At 39.6% G+C, this 17,966-nt stretch overlaps 1 protein-coding gene across 1 annotated transcript in view; it reads right to left on the bottom strand.

Moving 5' to 3' along the window:
* IL1RAPL2 (interleukin 1 receptor accessory protein like 2) overlaps positions 1-17,966 on the bottom strand; it is a 1,194,055-nt gene that overhangs the window by 509,245 nt on the left and 666,844 nt on the right. Inside the window, exon 5 of the mRNA XM_070291065.1 lies at positions 13,423-13,576. Within this exon, the coding sequence (XP_070147166.1) occupies positions 13,423-13,576 (154 nt within the window). The remainder of the gene's footprint in view (positions 1-13,422; positions 13,577-17,966) is intronic.

Raw genomic sequence — 17,966 nt, 5'->3', positions numbered from 1 at the left:
TTGTGCACCTGTGACTGCAAAAGAACAGTCAATTATGAAATGCACAGTCAGTCATGTGAAAGTTCCCTTAATGTAGCCAAGAACTATTGACTGCTGAGGCCTTTCCTCATTAAGTCACACAAAAGGTATAAATGAGATATATTCTCATGTGATAATCAGGATACCGACATTCAGAGCATGCTAACTGGCTGCTCAGATGGAACAGGAAGGAGAGAGAACACACACCAGTGATTTGTTCCCCTCTGTGCTTCACACGCCACCGCTTCAGGGCAGCTCTAAGGTGGGTGCTTCATCCCCAGGGTCCTTCATTTATCTGAAACATTTGAGACCAACTTGCTTCATCATCTAAATTGCTCTTCTCTGGAAGGTGATCCATTTGTCAATACCCCTCTTGTAGTATTATATCTTATAAATTGTGCCCTTCACTCTCCACTTGGATTGACCAGTCTATTGGATCCTGTGATTAGGATGGCTTCTGAGTGCTATTCCCAGTTAGTCTATTAACTGCTCCCCAAGCCACTTACAGATTTTTTTCCCCACTTGTTGCTGGAGATGGAAATAGGGAGCAGAATCTGCACCATCCACACAGTCAGTCACTTGTTTAAAAGTGCTACTGAGTGAATCCCTTAAGGCATAGGTCACGAATAGGCAGTCTCCAAAGAGAATTTAGCCCACAGGCATATTTTATTTGAGCTTCTCTAGTGACTCAGGGGAGAAGGCAATGACACCCACTCCAGTACTCTTGCCTGGGAAATCCCATGCACAGAGGAGCCCGGTAGGCTGCAGTCCATGGGGTCGCTAAGAGTCGGGCACGACTGAACAACTTCACTTTCACTTTTCACTTTCATGCATTGGAGAAGGAAATGGCTACCCACTCCAGTATTCTTGGCCTGGAGAATCCCAGGGATGGGGAGCCTGATGGGCTGCTGTCTATGGGGTCGCACAAAGTCAGACACGACTGAAGCGACTTAGCAGCAGCGGCAGCAGCAGCAGCAGTGACTCAGATGGTAAAGAATCTACTTGCAACGCAGGAGACATGAGTTCAATCCCTATCTGGGGGATCAGGAGAAAGGAATGGTTACCCATTCCATTACTCTTGCCTAGAGAATTCCATGGACAGATGAGCCTGGCAGGCTACAGTCTATGGAGTCACAAAGAGTCAGACATGACTGAGTGACTACTACTAACACTACTACTACTACTACAATGTTTTATTTGGTCCACACAGTCCTCAACAAGCAAGGGATTTTCACACAAATATCCAGACTTCTAGCATCTCTTCAAAAATTAGAGAGCCTAGCAGCACTGAATCCTTAATTTATGTCATATAACAGCAATCAGATAGGGCTGAGTTGGTACTGCTAAGACTCTCCCCAACTTGCCCCTCCCTGTGGCCTCACACAGTCACTCAGGTATATAACCTGCCTGGCTGCTAGGAGCATTTAACTATTGATTAGGGAATTTCCCCCTCGCTGGCTTAGATTCAGCCATCAGCATTAAATGCTTTTCCTTTTATAGAAGGAATTGAATCAGAGCTATTTCTTCTTAAAGCCAAAACAGTGGATTGGCAAATAAGCATTTAAAATAACAGGTTATTTCAGGGATCCATGGGCTACCTTGGTGGTGCAATGCAGGAATCCATCTGCAATGCAAAGACAGGAGTTCAATCCCTGGATCAGGAAGATCCCCTGGAGAAGGAAATGGCAACCCACTCCAATATTCTTTCCTGGAGAATCCTATGGATAGAGGAGGCTGACAGGCTACAGTCCATGAGGTCACAAACAGTCAGACAGGACTCAGTGATGGAGCATGAGCCTGCACAGGACACAGAATACCATAGATCTGAGCTCTGAAGCACCATCTTTGGAGTTCTCCTTGGGGTACATCTCTTTTTCTTCTGGCTCAGAACCCGGGGTTAAGGGACTATGGACAGTAGAGTAAGATGAGAAAGTATCGTGTTAGGAATCAGAAGATAGGGGTTCTAGTCCTCACTATGCCATTCACCAGCTCCCGGCCCAGGGTAAATGGCTTAAACACTCTGAGTTGAAAAAATTAACTCTGCTGAAAAATATGAATAATGATAACAACAACATTCTTTGCTGCCAACTCCATAAAGTCCTGTGAGAAACAGAATGAGATCTCAGAAGTGAAACTGTTTCAAAATCATAAAGGTCTCTACAAATACAAAGTTGTCTTATTTGTACCCAACTGAAGCACTCATCAATGAAATAAACATCCAACCCATCCACGCTACATATAATGTCTGAGTACTTACTATGTGCTCAACACTTGGGGACATGGAAAAGAATCAGTCAACAAATCCGTCCTTAAGGAGCTTAGAGACTAGTTGAGCAAATAAGATAAACAACAGAAAGCAAGATTATAATTGTAACATAAAGTTAATGCCTGTTAAGTATCTTATATTGATACAATCATCAGTAGGATGCCAGTAGACTAGGTACTTACTTAACTACTCACTTAGCTTTTTTTTTTTTTTTTTTTTTTTTACATTTTGTTCTATGAAACAGCATTCTCAGATACTCTCAACCAGGGGAAAAAGGGTTATGTGGTCTTAAAAGTTTAGAAAATTATTTAGAAAAAGTTTTAAATAATTATTTAATTTAACTTAATAATAATTTAAATAATTATTTGTTATTAAATTATTTAAATTATTTAAGTTACTAAATAATTATTTAGGAAAAGTTTTAGAAAATTATAATACATATTAGAATATTATATGCAGTAAGATGCCTCGAAATGCCTTGCAAAAAGAAAAGCTATATAAGTTTGACCCAGCAGATTAACACATTGCCACAGAACCTCTCTCTATTCCCCTCTCTTCCTTTCCTTTCTCTCTGAAAAATAACTACTAAAATCTTTTAGAATTGGAGCTCCATAGAATACAGTTGGGGAAACACTATTTGTCCTAATGAACACATTTAAAGTTTTCACAGATTTCAAAGGGAACATAATTCTGTTTCTACCCATCTCCTTCAAGAACCATATTAGAGACTTGGATCTTACACTCCTGGTTGCACAGAGTAGGCCCTGATTTATGTGATGATTATTCTCTACATACTGAATCAATGTTGTTTAACTATACTATTCTCCACTGATTAAATGGAGAATAACTAACATGAAATCATTGCCATAACTGCAATGAATCTTAGTGGATTACGTTTTTTCTCAACATGGATTTTCTATTAACAGGGTCATATGGCACCAAAACCTACAGCTTGGAAAATTCCATCTTCGGTATATTCTTATTTCTCCTGGCGCCACACTGTTCCTTGTTTTTCTCCTGGCATCATCCTAAATTCTGAGTTAATTACACCATTACTACTGATCTCATCTAAGGTGCTCATTGACAGCTAAGGATTAGGCTCCAAAATGTCAAGTGTATTCTTTCTGGGGTAATCTAAATTCAACCTGAAGGAGGAAACAGACAGAAGAAGCTTTATCTTGAAAGCAGGACTCCATCTTGGACTGGACTGTGGACTTTGAGCTATATGCTCAGTATCTATGGAAACAACCTACCAACTGGAAAACCAGGCTGCCAGAAAGAAGGAAGAGTCCCAGGGCTAGTACCTGGACTCTCTGTCACCTAAAATAATACCCTAATTATCTGTGTAACTGAATAGAATCATAAATTCTATCTATACTTATTGGGGTACAATCACAGGCCTATTGATAATTGTCCACTGTTAACTACCTAGGCTTAAGGCATACGAATCACAAGTTAACTTTGATTGTATCTTTCTTTTCCCTTTGTTCCGACTAGTTTCAGGGAATTTGGGGAGGTGGGTTTGGGCACGTACACTTAGGGTATATAAGGTTTTCACAAAAGCTGGTTGGGGTCCTTGGCTAAAAGGAGACTCTGCCTTGGGCCCACTGGTGTAATAAACTGCACTCCACTATCTGCATTGTCCTTCTGAGTGAGTTTGTTTCCCAGAACACGTGGCTACAACAAACCAGGGACTTATTGAAGACCAAACAGTTAATGTCCAAAAAGGACATCATAGTAGAATGGTGCACAGTGTGATCAATATTTTGATATCTGTTTCAATGTACATAATACATATTGATGGATGAAATTGTATGGTTAGTGTTTGGCGATGTTTGAAAAGTTATATTTGAGAGTTAGAAAGATCTAGACTCATATCTGTACTTGGCCCATTACAAAGTATGTGACCTTGAGACATAAGTTCACCTCTCTGTGTTTTAGTCTCATCTTCTATAAAATGGGGGAAATAATAATATCCACTCTCATATGGTTGTTGTGATGAATAAATGAGAAAATGAATGAAATATACTAAGCACAATGTCTGCTGCCTGGTGAGCTGTCAATAGACATTAGCTCTCTGGGGCCCCCTAATCTGATTAGTTAGTTGTTGGCTCAGAAATCATTTCTCCTGTTGTATTATTATCACTCAGTCAGAATCTCCACTTTTTAAATTCCCCCAACTCTCCACCGAATCTCTAAATTCCACTGTTTTTCCTAAAACCATTCTCACCCCAGTGTCTCAGGATTAACAATAGAAGCATAAATGAGCCAGAGTTCAGGAAAAGTCTGTTTTCAAATCTGATGCAAAACTACTTCCTCTGTGTGTAAATAGATGCCATTCTCCACACCAAAGGAAGATTATTCTAACAGGCTGTGCAGTCTAACTGACATCTGCAACAATGTACTACAGTTGGTTTTAACTTTGCAAAGTGAAATTAAAGACATTTACTGAAGCCATGGATTTGAAAATCTTCACCAAAGACTTCCAGTTTGCGTTTTAATCAAGATTTGTATGTCCAGATTGATTTGCTGCCATTGCTTATAGTAATCTAGCAGCAAAACTTTGTAACCTATTCATAGAATAAACCTCTCTTTCCAACCATGACAATCAGACACCAATGGGTTAAGAAATCTCTTGTCCCTAATAACTAAAGAGTCTTAAATCAGGAACTCTAGAGCTGTTTAAAAGAATCAGGAGTAGAGGCATTATTTGCATATTTCCCCAGAGAACAGGTTAATGTTTATCCTAAATGGTCAATATGCATTTCTAAAACGCTGCATAAAATAATGTATTTGTGAATGATTTGTCAGGTGAAAGGTGAATTATGTTCTAAATACAGTTAATTAGTGTTGGCTTTCTGCTTGGGTTCATTTTGGGAGCTCCTGTAATTTATGACTGTCTTTGACCTTTTCAAGGCAGACATTCTACTTTATTGTAATAGGAAACCTTAGCCTACAGGGCTTCCCTTGTGGCTCAGTGGGTAAAGAGTCCACCTGCAATGTGGGAGACCTGGGTTCAATCCCTGGGTTGGGAAGATCCCCTGGAGAAGGGAAAGGCTACCCATTCCAGTATTCTGGCCTAGAGAATACTATACAGTCCATGGGGTCGCAAAGAGTTGGACATGACTGAACAACTTTTGTTTTCACTTAGTCCATTATCCTTAGTCCACCTGGTTTTCCGCCCACCCTGGCCAGGCACCATAGTAACCATTTGCATGAGTTTCTTTATGACAGGAGATCCTGATAAGGATAAGGATAAGGATAAGGAATACGGAACTAACAAGCCACCACCAACCGGAAGAGTTCGGGAAAGGTCAAAAGGAGACACCATGTGTCTGTCCACTTCCCAGAATCCCTCTCGCTAGCATCCATCTTGGCTGAGCGATGTGTGCACCATCAGGAAAGACTCTGAATTAGAATGATTGGCCAAAGGCCACCCTGAAACTAATCCCATCACCATAAAACCCGAGACTGAGCCACGAGGCAGAGCAGTTCTCCTGGGTTCCCTTACCCTGCTGCTCTCCACCCAGGTGCCCTTTCCCAATAAAATCTCTTGCTTTGTCAGCACATGTGTCTCCTCAGACAATTCATTTCCGACTATTAGACAAGAGCACAGTTTCGGTCCCTGGAAGGGGTCCCCCTTCCTGCAACACTGCTGCTGCTTCTAAGTTGCTCCAGTCCTGCCTGACCCTGTGCAACCCCATAGACGGCAGCCCACCAGGCCCCTCTCTCCCTGGGATTCTCCAGGCAAGAGTACTGGAGTGGTTGCCATTTTCTTCTCCCCAGGTGGCGCTAATGGTAAAGAATCCGCCTGTCAGTGTAGGAGATGCAAGAGATGTGGTTCAATCCCTGGTTGGGAAGATCCCCTGGAGGAGGGCATGGGAACTCACTCCTATTCTTGCCAGGAGAATGCCATGGACAGAGGAGTCTGGCAGGCTACAATCCATAGGGTTGTAAAGAGTCAAACAAAACTGAGGATTGAACACACACATACAGTCCATTATCTTGCTCACCCTCCCCCACTCCTCTTCTCCTCCTTCTTCTGTAATCACTTGTTTTACATTCTCATATAATCAACCTTCCCTTCTCTCCTTATCACTTCGACTAGCCTTCCACACAAAATTCAATGTGAGAATAAAGGGGAAAAACAAATCTTAGCAAAAACCACCTGAAATACGCTGTGGGAAACTGTTAGTTGTTGGCATCTTTGGCAAATGACCTAAATACGGTATTATATACATGTCTATATGTTGTTAAACTACCCCCTATTTATCTACAGCCTCCAAAAGAATAAAAAGAAATGTCTATAATAACACTGTACAAGTCTGCTATGATCTAAATATTAAAAGTATTACAGAAAAGTTGCATTTTAACAAAATCCTACTAAAATGCAGTAGGACAGCTGATTATTGAAATAAATCTTATGACAAATTCTTTTATATTGAAAATCATTTCATAAAGCCAATGATTACCTTCTAACTAATCAGTTTTGAATAACTGGATCTTTTTTTTATAACTGATCTATTTAAAGCAAGTAACACCAATAGACTTTAAGAGAACACTTGTTTCACTGAAGAAGTATTTCTCAGATTTATAAATTTAAAAAACAGCCAGAAATTCATCCTTTAAAACTTGCACAGTTGCAATACAAAATCTTAAAAATCTCTATCTACCTGATTTTGTAATTAAGCAATCTTATGAATTTTCTATTAAAATTCCTAGCCCATGCCTGCATATTGCTAAACTCAAAACAAGTATGAGCAAGTTACTCTTTAAATAATTCCAGCACTATATTTTGAAATGCTAAGTCACTTCAGTCGAGTTCAATTCTGTGCGACCCCATAGACCACAGCCCACCAGACTCCCCTGTCCCTGGGATTCTCCAGGCAAGGACACTGGAGTGGGTTGCCATTTCCTTCTCCAATGCATGAAAGTGAAAAGTGAAAGTGAAGTCGCTCAGTCGTGTCCGACTCTTAGCGACCCCATGAACTGCAGCCCACCAGGCACCTCCGTCCATGGGATTTTCCAGGCAAGAGTGCTGGAGTGGGGTGCCATTGCCTTCTCCATATTTTGAAATATGAGAGGACAACCTGTTAATTCCTCTTTAATCAAGGAAAGGAAGACTAATACAATTAGACAATATTGCAGCAACAGCAGCAAATAAAAATAAATCTTCACAGAGCAACCTCTTGAACTTCCATACCAAGAAGCCTTTTTTTTCCTCTATGTCAAGTATAACATTTGAACTGTGTAAATAAATACATCAACTTGATATTTTGTTATATGAACAATGGCCCAAGGATAAGTTTGAATTATTTTTTTCTAGTATGTAATACATACAAGGTACATTTTTATTTAAATACAAAATAAACAAATTACTCTTTCAGTGGCTGAGGTTTTATCCTCACCCTCCCTTGACAGATTTTCCTTAGTGACCAAAACTCTATTTTCATAATGAAGGAGGAAATAGAATAGGCTCCATCTTGAAAGCAGGACTCCATCTTGGGCTGGACTGTGGACTTTGAGCTATATGCTCAGTATCTGTGGAAATGACATACCAACCTGAAAAGCAGACCATCCCCCCCGCCCAGATGGAAGAGCCCCAGGGCTCGTACCTAGACTCTCGCCTAAAAGAATACCCTAAGTGTCTGTGTAACCAAATAGAATCATAAATTCTATTATGCTTATTGGGGTATGACCACAGGCCTATTGATAATTGTCCACTGTTAACTACCTAGGCTTAAGGCATATGAATCACAAGTTAACTTTGATTGTGTCTTTCTTTTCCTTTGTTCAGACTAGTTTCAGAGAATTTAGGGAGGTGGCTTTGAGCAGGTACACTTAGGGTGTATAAGGTTTTCACAAAAACTGGTTGGGGTCCTTGGCTAAGATGAGACTCTGCCTTGGGCCCACTGGTGTAATAAACTGCACTCCACTATCTGCATTGTCCTTCTGAGTGAGTTTGTTTCCCGGAATGCGTGGCTACAACAATATCAGCTCTTAGGAGCTTAGGTGAAACAATTTGGGGCCTATAAAAATTAGGGGTATGTGTGTGTGTGTGTGCATGTGTGTGTGTGCGTGTGTGTGTGTATATGAGCTAACATGCTTACAAGAGAATGAAACCTGTGACTGACTTCTTTAGCATCATTCCCTCAGTTAACATTTCTCAAAGCATGATCCTTGAAAGGCATACAAAAGAGTGCCCAAGATAGAAACTCAAATTCCCAATCTCACTGACGTACTATATTAGAATTTGGAGGAGATAAATGGGAATCTGTATTTAAGGCATCTCAATTTTACCACCCCTGGGTTTTCCCAGGTGGTTCTGATGCACATTAAAGTCTGAAAAACTCTGAGAGGTAGAGTTCAGGTGAACTTTTAAATCCCTAGTTCAACTCTTTTAAAATTTTAGGGTAAGTGAATTAACACCTTATAAGACACCCCAAATAAGTAGCTCCAGTTCAACTTTTCCAGAATCTACAAAGAAATAAACAAACATATTGTCACCATAATCCAATAGATGAAAGCATAAAAGAGGTTCGGTGTTTACTTTATTCTGGTCTGACTTAAAATATAAGCCAAACACTAGAACGTGACAAAGTTTACCAAATGACTCCCAAATGGAAGTGTTCTGAAAGCATTTGATAAGAATTTTGTGATTCTGGTTAAAGTGATGATGCTGCAAGGATCTGTGCATGGTCAGGTCCCTTATTAATGATGTAAAACTGCCTATGATAGATTCTTCTGCATGAATGAGGCAGAAGTCTAGTTCACACTGAGGAAATCAGAAATTAAACAAAAGCAAATCTTAGCTATTTGAGATTGGCCCGATATAGTAGTTATTTTGAAAGCTCATGGGGGAAGCAAAATATAATTCTAATCAAAATAATAACTCAAATTTTCACAGGAGGTACTTTATAAACTCAGACTAAGAATGATTATTATATATGCATACTTTATAAAGTATGTATATGTAAAAAATTTAATAAAATATATTTTTACACTTTTGTTAATATTCAGAATTTAGAAAAAGGTGAAAAAGAAACTAGCTGACTCTCAAGGATCAAAAACTTAATTAAATATGAGTCATAGAAATGAACTTACTAAGCAAGTATCATTTTTAGTAGACTGATTTTTAACACTATCCCCAAAAAGTCAGCTAGCTAGACATAAACAAAAAATACTGTAGAAGAAAATCTGTATTCCTAACATTAATGAGAATATGCTATAACTAACCAACTAGTTGATGTCAACATCAGATAGTTAAATGGGTAATGCTCAAGTATATTAATCATAAGTTAATTACTACAATCAATATTAACACTTTTCTGGGTAATGTCAAATTTTACCACGGCTCAGATTTTGTCCAAAATACAAAAATGTGTATGTAAATTCTTACATACCAGGCCTCCCTGTCCATCAACAGCTCCTGGAGTTTACTCAAACTCATGTCCATTGAATTGGTGATACCATCCAATCATCTCATCCTCTGTCACCCCCTTCTTCTCCCGCCTTCAATCGTTCCCAGCATCAGGGTCTTTTCCAATGAGTCAGTTCTTCACATCAAGTATTAGACGGCCAAAGTATTGGAGTTTCAGCTTCAACATCAGCCCTTCCAATGAATGCTAAGGACTGATTTCCTTTAGGATGGACTGGATGAATCTCCTTGCAGTCCAAGCGACTCTCAAGAAGAAAATAAGCCCAGCCTTGCTCAGGAACTATAGTAGGTGGATTTTTCGTCACAGTTTCTTAACAGTCCATCACACCCACTGTCAGGGCTAACTTATGGTATTAGGTTTTGTTCCATTTTGCTGAAAATCAATTTCTAATATTCTCCACCAGGTAAGAATTTTCTGAGTCTTTCTTCCATTATGAGAAGATTACTAATTTACACTTCAATTGTACTTCAGATATTAAATACATGTGCTGTGCTTAGTCACTTAGTCATGTCTGACTCTTTGTGACCCCATGGACTGTAGCCCACCAGGCTCCTCTGTCCATGGGGATTCTCCAGGTAAGGATACTGGAGTGGGTTGCCATGTCCTCCTCCAGGGGATCTTCCCAACCCAGGGATCAAACCCACATCTTCTGCACTGCAAGTGGATTCTTTACCATTTGAGCCACCAGGGAAGCCCATTGTGTATGTATGTATGTATATATATAATGCATATGTACATGCTATTCATTTGGAGTTGCTCCAATTAAGAATCATGAGAACCTCACAGTAACACCACTCATTTATGAGCAATTCTGTATAAATGATATTTTGGATTCAGTTGAAGATGATTTCATTCTAAGAGCCCAACAGCACCTCATTCTGAGGCAGCCTTCACTTTACAAGGAGATTCCACATATGGGTTAAGTCCACATTCTAAACTGATTCCAGTATATCTTTCCTGAAATGTTTAGTAATCATCAGTGATACCCTGAAGAGTTTAGAACTTTACATAAAACTGGAGAACAGATATGCAGCAGCTGGCACCATGTTCCCTAAATTAATTGCCCATATTCCACATAAAACTAACACTCAAAAAAGATGTCCTTTTCATTATAGGGGACTGGAATGCAAGAGTAGGAAGTCAAGAAACACCTGGAGTAACAGGTAAATTTGCCCTTGGAGTAGAAAATGAAGCAGGGCAAAGGCTAATAGAGTTCTGCCAAGAGAACGCACTGGTCATGGCAAAGACTATCTTCCAATAACATAAGAGAAGATTCTACACATGGACATCACCAGATGGTCAACACCAAAAGCAGATTGAATATATTCTTTGCAGCCAAAGATGGAGAAGCTCTATACAGTCAGCAAAAACAAGACCAGGAGCTGACTATGGCTCAGATCATGAACTTCTCATTCCGAAGTTCAGACTGAAATTGAAGAAAGTGGGGAAAACCACTAGACAATTCAAGTATGACCTAAATCGAATCCCTTATGACTATACAGTGGAAGTGAGAACTAGATTTAAGGGACTAGATCTGATAGATAGAGTGCTTGATGAACTATGGACGGAGGTTCATGACATTGTACAGGAGACAGGAATCAAGACCATCCCCAAGAAAAAGAAATGCAAAAAAGCAAGATGGCTGTCTGAGGAGGCCTTATAAATAGCTGTGAAAAGAAGAGAAGCGAAAAGCAAAGGAGAAAAGGAAAGATATACCCATTTGAATGCAGAGTTCCAAAGAATAGCAAGGAGAGATAAGAAAGCTTTCCTCAGCTATCAGTGCAAAGAAATAGAGGAAAACAACAGAATGGGAAAGACTAGAGATCTCTTCATGAAAATTAGAGATACCAAGGGGACATTTCATGCAAAGATGGGCACAATAAAGGACAGAAATGGGAGGGACCTAACAGAAGCAGAAGATATTAAGAAGAGTTGGCAAGAATACACAGAAGAACTGTACAAAAAAAAGATATTCACGACCAAGATAATCACGATGGTGTGATCACTCACCTAGAGCCAGACATCCTGGAATGTGAAGTCAAGTGGGCCTTAGGAAGCATCACTACGAACAAAGCTAGTGGAGGTGATGGAATTCCAGTTGAGCTATTTCAAATCCTGGAAGATGATGCTGTGAAAGTGCTGCACTCAATATGCCAGCAAATTTGGAAAACTCAGCAGTGGCCACAGGACTGGAAAAGGTCAGGTTTCATTTCAATCACAAAGAAAGGCAATGCCAAGGAATGCTCAAACTACCGCACCATTGCACTCATCTCACATGCTAGTTAAAATAATGCTTAACATTCTCAAAGCCAGGCTTCAGCAATACATGGACCATGAACTTCCTGATGTTCAAGCTGGTTTTAGAAAAGGCAGAGGAACCAGAGATCAAATTGCCAACATCCACTGGATCATGGAAAAAGCAAAAGAGTTCCAGAAAAGCATCTATTTCTGCTTTATTGACTATGCCAAAGCCTTTGACTGTGTGGATCACAATAAACTGTGGGAAATTCTGAAAGAGATGGGAATACCAGACCACCTGACCTGCCTCTTGAGAAATCTGTATGCAGGTCAGGAAGCAACAGAATTGGACATGAAACAACAGACGGTTTCCAAAATAGGAAAAGGAGTACATCAAGGCTGTATATTGTCACCTTGCTTATTTAACTTATATGCAGAGTACATCATGAGAAACGCTGAGCTGGAGGAAGCACAGCTGGAATCAAGATTGCCAGGAGAAATATCAATAACCTCAGATATGCAGATGACACCACCCTTATGGTAGAAACTGAAAAAGAACTAAAAAGCCTCTTGGTGAAATTGAAAGAGAAGAGTGAAAAAGTTGGCTTAAAGCTCAACATTCAGTAAACTAAGATCATGGCATCCAGTCTCATCACTTAATGGCAAATAGATGGGGAAACAGTGGAAACAGTGGCTGACTTTATTTTTCTGGGCTCTAAATTCACTACAGATGGCAATTGCAGCCATGAAATTAAAAGACGCTTACTCCTTGGAAGGAAAGTTATGACCAATCTAGACAACATATTGAAAAGCAGAGACATTACTTTGTCAACAAAGGTCCGTCTAGTCAAGGCTATTGTTTTTCCAGTAGTCATGTGTGGATGTGAGAGTTGGACTATAAAGGAACTGAGTGTAGAAGAATTGATGTTTTGAACTGTGGTGTTGGAGAAGACCCTTGAGAGTCCCTTGGACTGCAAGGCGATCCAACCAGTCCATCCTAAAGGAGATCAGTCCTTGGTGTTCACTAGAAGGACTGATGTTGAAGCTGAAACTCCAATACTTTGTCCACCTGATGAGAAGAATTGACTCATTTGAGAAGACCCTGATGCTGGGAAAGATTGAAGGTGGGAGGAGAAGGGGATGACAGAGGATGAGATGGCTGGATGGCATGACCGACTCAATGGACATGGGTTTGGGTGAACTTCAAGAGCTGGTGATGGACAGGGTGGCCTGCCGTGCTGCAGTTCATAGGGTCACAAAGAGTCGCACATGACTGAGCGACTGAACTGATTCCACATAGAGCTTAGCATTACAACTGATTAATTGTGACCTTCACAACTATTTCATTTGTAGCTAATGCTAAAGTCACAGCAAGTTTACTCTTTGTTTGGAACCTTTTTATTCCTGACCAAATTATACTTAAAATCTCATTTGCTATGATTTGGTAAAACCAATGCTTACCTGTAACTTTCAATTCAGTTGTTCTTCTTACAAGTTTTCCTTCATACTTAAGCTCACAAGTGTAATTTCCCCCATCTTCTTCTCGAACCTCCTGGATTAGAAGAGCATTTCCTTTCTGTATTATGATGCTTCTCCACATTTTTGGCTTGCATTCCTGCCGAGAAAATGTTTTCAATTAAGTAAAAAAAAAAAATTATATTACTAAGTCTTAGTAATCTCAGTTTAGTACTTATACTTTTTTATACTCTTCTCTTTAGTTTTCACAATACATAGCTAAAGAGTTATGTCAATAACCAGAATACCTCACAAAGGCATCATACTGTATCCAATTGAAACATCGCAACTATCATTCTAAGAATCACTTTAAAGGCCTGATCCTAAGAGCTGAAAGGCCTTAAAGACATACTGCAAAAACAGAAAAGCATACAAGATCTGCCAATGTGAAAGAGATAGAAAGTGAAAGTGAAGTCGCTCAGTCGTGCCCGACTCTTTGCGACCCCGTGGACTGTAGCCTATCAGGCTCCTCTGTCCATGAGATTCTCCAGGCAAGAATACTGGAGTGGGTTGCCATTTCCTTCTCCAGGGGATCTTCCCGACCCAGTCACTAAATGGCATTTAGTGCCCTGGTTCTTTCTATGTAACAGGGATATGTGCTAAGAGTTCTAAGAGGACAGTGTTTGCTTAGCAACATAATAGACAACAAGAGTCTCAGGCATTATTAAAAACTTCTAATTGGCTTTCACTGGCAGTGATTTCACTAGTTATAGTAAAAACTAATAATAACATTCAAAAATCTCTCTCCGCATAGTTAAGAGATCTATTGTGGGGAAATTGAGGGTAGGGAAGGGGGTCAAGAAAATTAAGCTTGAGGAGTTCTCTAGAAACATAGCTAGGTAAAATGAGGACACACTTTGATGAAGTAAGGTGATGGAGAAATTATCCACTTACTTTCTGAGTTCAGTGATCTGTAACCAGAGAATAAGATTTGGTTTTTGAAGTCAATTCTTTTGCTCTCCTGATAAGAATGTGTTGCTACTGGAATTGGATTTACTAGAAATGCATAGCTAACACCTTTCCATAGACTGACAGAGATACAATAGCAGAGTATATAAGAATATTCAAACAAGTGGCTTTGGCTTTTGATAATTTTCTTAGACTACTTTCTCCATATTGTTCCAGTTTGTCTACCACGCATCTCAAATGTTTAACAAAAGTGGTGGTCAAAAGTTATATAAAGATTAGTGAAAGTGTAGGGGACAGCTATAAGGGGGTGAATTGAATTGAAAGTCAAGTATTTTATCATTTAAATACTGGATCAATCAGTTAAGGCAATTAAAAAATTGATCATGAGGCAGATGACCTGAATAATAGTTGCAGGCAGTTTCTACTTTCCCCCTAGTATATACAATATCTCTTCTACCTCTTCTTCTCCCCACCCTCACTCCTACTCTCTGCACATATATCCTAAATATTGATGCAAAAGTAAAATTGGTACTGACTCTCAATTCCCAGCCCTGCTTTTGCATGAGAGTATACACATGTTCATAAAATGATTTGGGAGAGTGAGTACCCATTTATTAGTTTTTACTGTAATTTTTTTTTTTTTTTGCGATGATAGCAGTTTGGACAACAAAACACCAAAACTGACACTTAAGTTCACAGTTATAATATTTAAGAGATATACTTGCTTCATGTCCAATACAACTACCCACACACATTGTCAGAGAGTAAATAAAAGTAATAGTATCTAGGGTTTCTAGATATAAAACTGCCTCACTCCCTAGGGTCTTTCCGAAGAACACTTAAAGGTCTGTCTGAAATTATATTATGTACCATTCTGGCGAGGTTTATCACCTATATGAGATTTGCTTCTGAGTTAAAACTTGGGATATAAGGTTTCTGGGAAAATGAAGAAGAAAGACTGAATAGAAAGGAAAAAAAAAATAGTCCAGCTGCCACTACCGTCATACAATAATAATCCACAATTATTTTCGCATTGCTTCCAACTCTGATAGCCTCAGATTTCTAAAGAATCATTCTGAAGGTCATTAAACAAAAATATTGCCCCTCTGGGAACTTTGATAGGAAAGGGAAATGAAAATGGAGCTGCTTCACTTTCACATAGCAGTAATAGGGGCAGGCAAATGAGTCCACACATTCATTTCATTCAAAGACAAATGGCTTCATTTTCTAATGTCATTTTTTGGGGAGAATCCATGTGCAATTAGCTTTGACTATTTTCATTTTCTCTGCATATTGCTTTGTTTTTCCCCCATGAATTAATATTTAAAGAGTATACAGGAATTACAAAGTAACTCCTGATGAATAGCCTGGAATCTTCACATGTTCTTGGGAGAGACACAGACAGTCCCCAAATACTTTTCAAATTGTCATCTAGCCTTATAAAGGATTCTTTGTACCCAATAGAGTTTTTTTAAAAAACTGTGGCATAGGGAAATGTTATCTTCAGGTCACCTCCAGCCCTCGGGGATAATGTAGTATACCCAAAAAGGCAAAGTGGATTCAGAGCAAGATGGCTCTAGGTCAAAATCTAGGGTTCACCCAAGTTCTGAGATCTTGAAAAATTTGCTTAACTTCTGTAGGTCTGTGTTTTACTCTGCATGTGGGGATACTATACACTACCATATGAGCAGCCAGAATCAAGAGGCTTAGAGTTTATTCATTACACTCTTGTCAGGTGAGTGCTCATCCAGCACAAAGAATGCTTTCCATCCCTAAAGTTTTGCAATCCTGGATTATATCTCCTCTAAACCTCTGGTTCTGCTTTGTGAAAACTGGTGCTAATGGACTAATCAAGTAAAAACAAATCTTCACTAATTGATTAACCATTCCTCAGCAACATAATACTTTCACCCACTTGATTAACCATTGCTCAGCAACATAATACTTTCACCCACTGACAATGTATAGCTCCTAACAGGCCACACTAAAAGTAACCCTAGCAAGTAGGTAGAGAAACTAGATTTTGTTCAGAAGAGCCTTATAGATGATATCATACCCTGACAAACCCATCCTTCACAAAGTTATCTCATTGGCTCCTACCCACGTCTAGATGCCTATATCAAATTTCAGAAGTCTTTCAGGTTTTTTACTCCGTTCTTTGTAGCATCTCTTCCTGGCGACGGACTGCTAGCTTACTGCTGTCACTGCTTTTGTCTTGCCCCTAATATCCCCACCATCTATTTCCTATTGGACAGACAACATTATCAGACTTCACTCCCCCCAGACCTGTTTAGTTTTATTCTGACAACCTGGTGGGAGACAAAGTGTGGGCAGCATATAGATCAACTCTCAAGATGGTTGTTTATCTGAGAACAAAGAACCAGAGTTTGGAATGTGAACAGACCCCTAATATTGTTTTCAGTGTGTAATTCCTCTAATATTTAATGCCTTTGAGATCATCAAATTGAACTTCATCAACTGGAAGCTTTCATTGTTTGGCTGGAGGTCCCTAAGTTTAATAAACAGCTTCAGTTTGTGGCCCAGTTGTCCCTTCATAGAACAGTTTGCTATAGGACATCTTTGCTCAGTCAAAATAACATCAACCTTCAAAGTGAAGCTTTCTGGCACTTCCCTGGTGGTACAGTGGTAAAGAACTCACCTTGCAATGAAGGGGACAGGGATACAGTCCCTGGTTGGGGAGCTAAGATCCAACATGCCACAGAGACACTAAGCCCATGCACCACAACTACTGAGCTCTTGCAGCACAATCAGAGTCCATACACCACAACAAAGGATCCTGCAATGAAGATCCTGCATGCTGCAACAAAGACCTGACACAGCCAAGTAAATAAATAACTGATATATGACGGAAATCAAACAAATATTATAAGCAATCATCAATCAATTAAAAATAAATAAAGTTTAAAAAAAATATAAATCCCAGCTTCCTTCCATTCTTCCTAGCCTTCCCAAATGGCATACGTCACTTGCCAACAGTTGCTATATTGGGAGCCTATGATATTCAAAAGAAATATCCGTGGACCAAGCCCCTTGAAATTGCCAGCCACATTTGGATCTGGGAGTTCCCATCCTGAAATATTCCCAACTACATTCACAGTCTGTTTCTGAGAGAGCATCATCACACCCACGGGTGTATTTCCATCAGCTTCATTTGTTAGGCATGGTTACTTTGGTTATTTTCAGAGCACAGGACTCATTTCTCATGGTAAGAATACCAGGAAGAGTCATTTAAATATTTATTCTGATTCTGAAGTTCAGACACAAAGCATCTGTGCGACCATAAGGCAATCACATAAACACTGGTGCTCTTCAAATACCTAGCACCCATTCCCTCAGAGCCAACTTCTCTCCTTTCCTCTGGAGATTGGAATATTCCACAGAGCCACCTAGGCTTCTGCCTAACAATTTGAAGGAAACCAGAACTTTCTTTACACATTAAAGATTGAAGAGGTAGGAACACAGTGGTGAATTGGGTATCAATTTTGCAGTTGCACTCCAAATGCCTAGGATAACCCACTGCATGGAGCCTTTCCCCTCCCTAGCTCTATTTCCCAAACTTC

Source organism: Ovis canadensis, chromosome X (genome assembly GCF_042477335.2).
Source record: "Ovis canadensis isolate MfBH-ARS-UI-01 breed Bighorn chromosome X, ARS-UI_OviCan_v2, whole genome shotgun sequence".
Classification (NCBI taxonomy): domain Eukaryota; kingdom Metazoa; phylum Chordata; class Mammalia; order Artiodactyla; family Bovidae; genus Ovis; species Ovis canadensis.
This window is presented reverse-complemented; position numbering and strand designations above follow the sequence as displayed.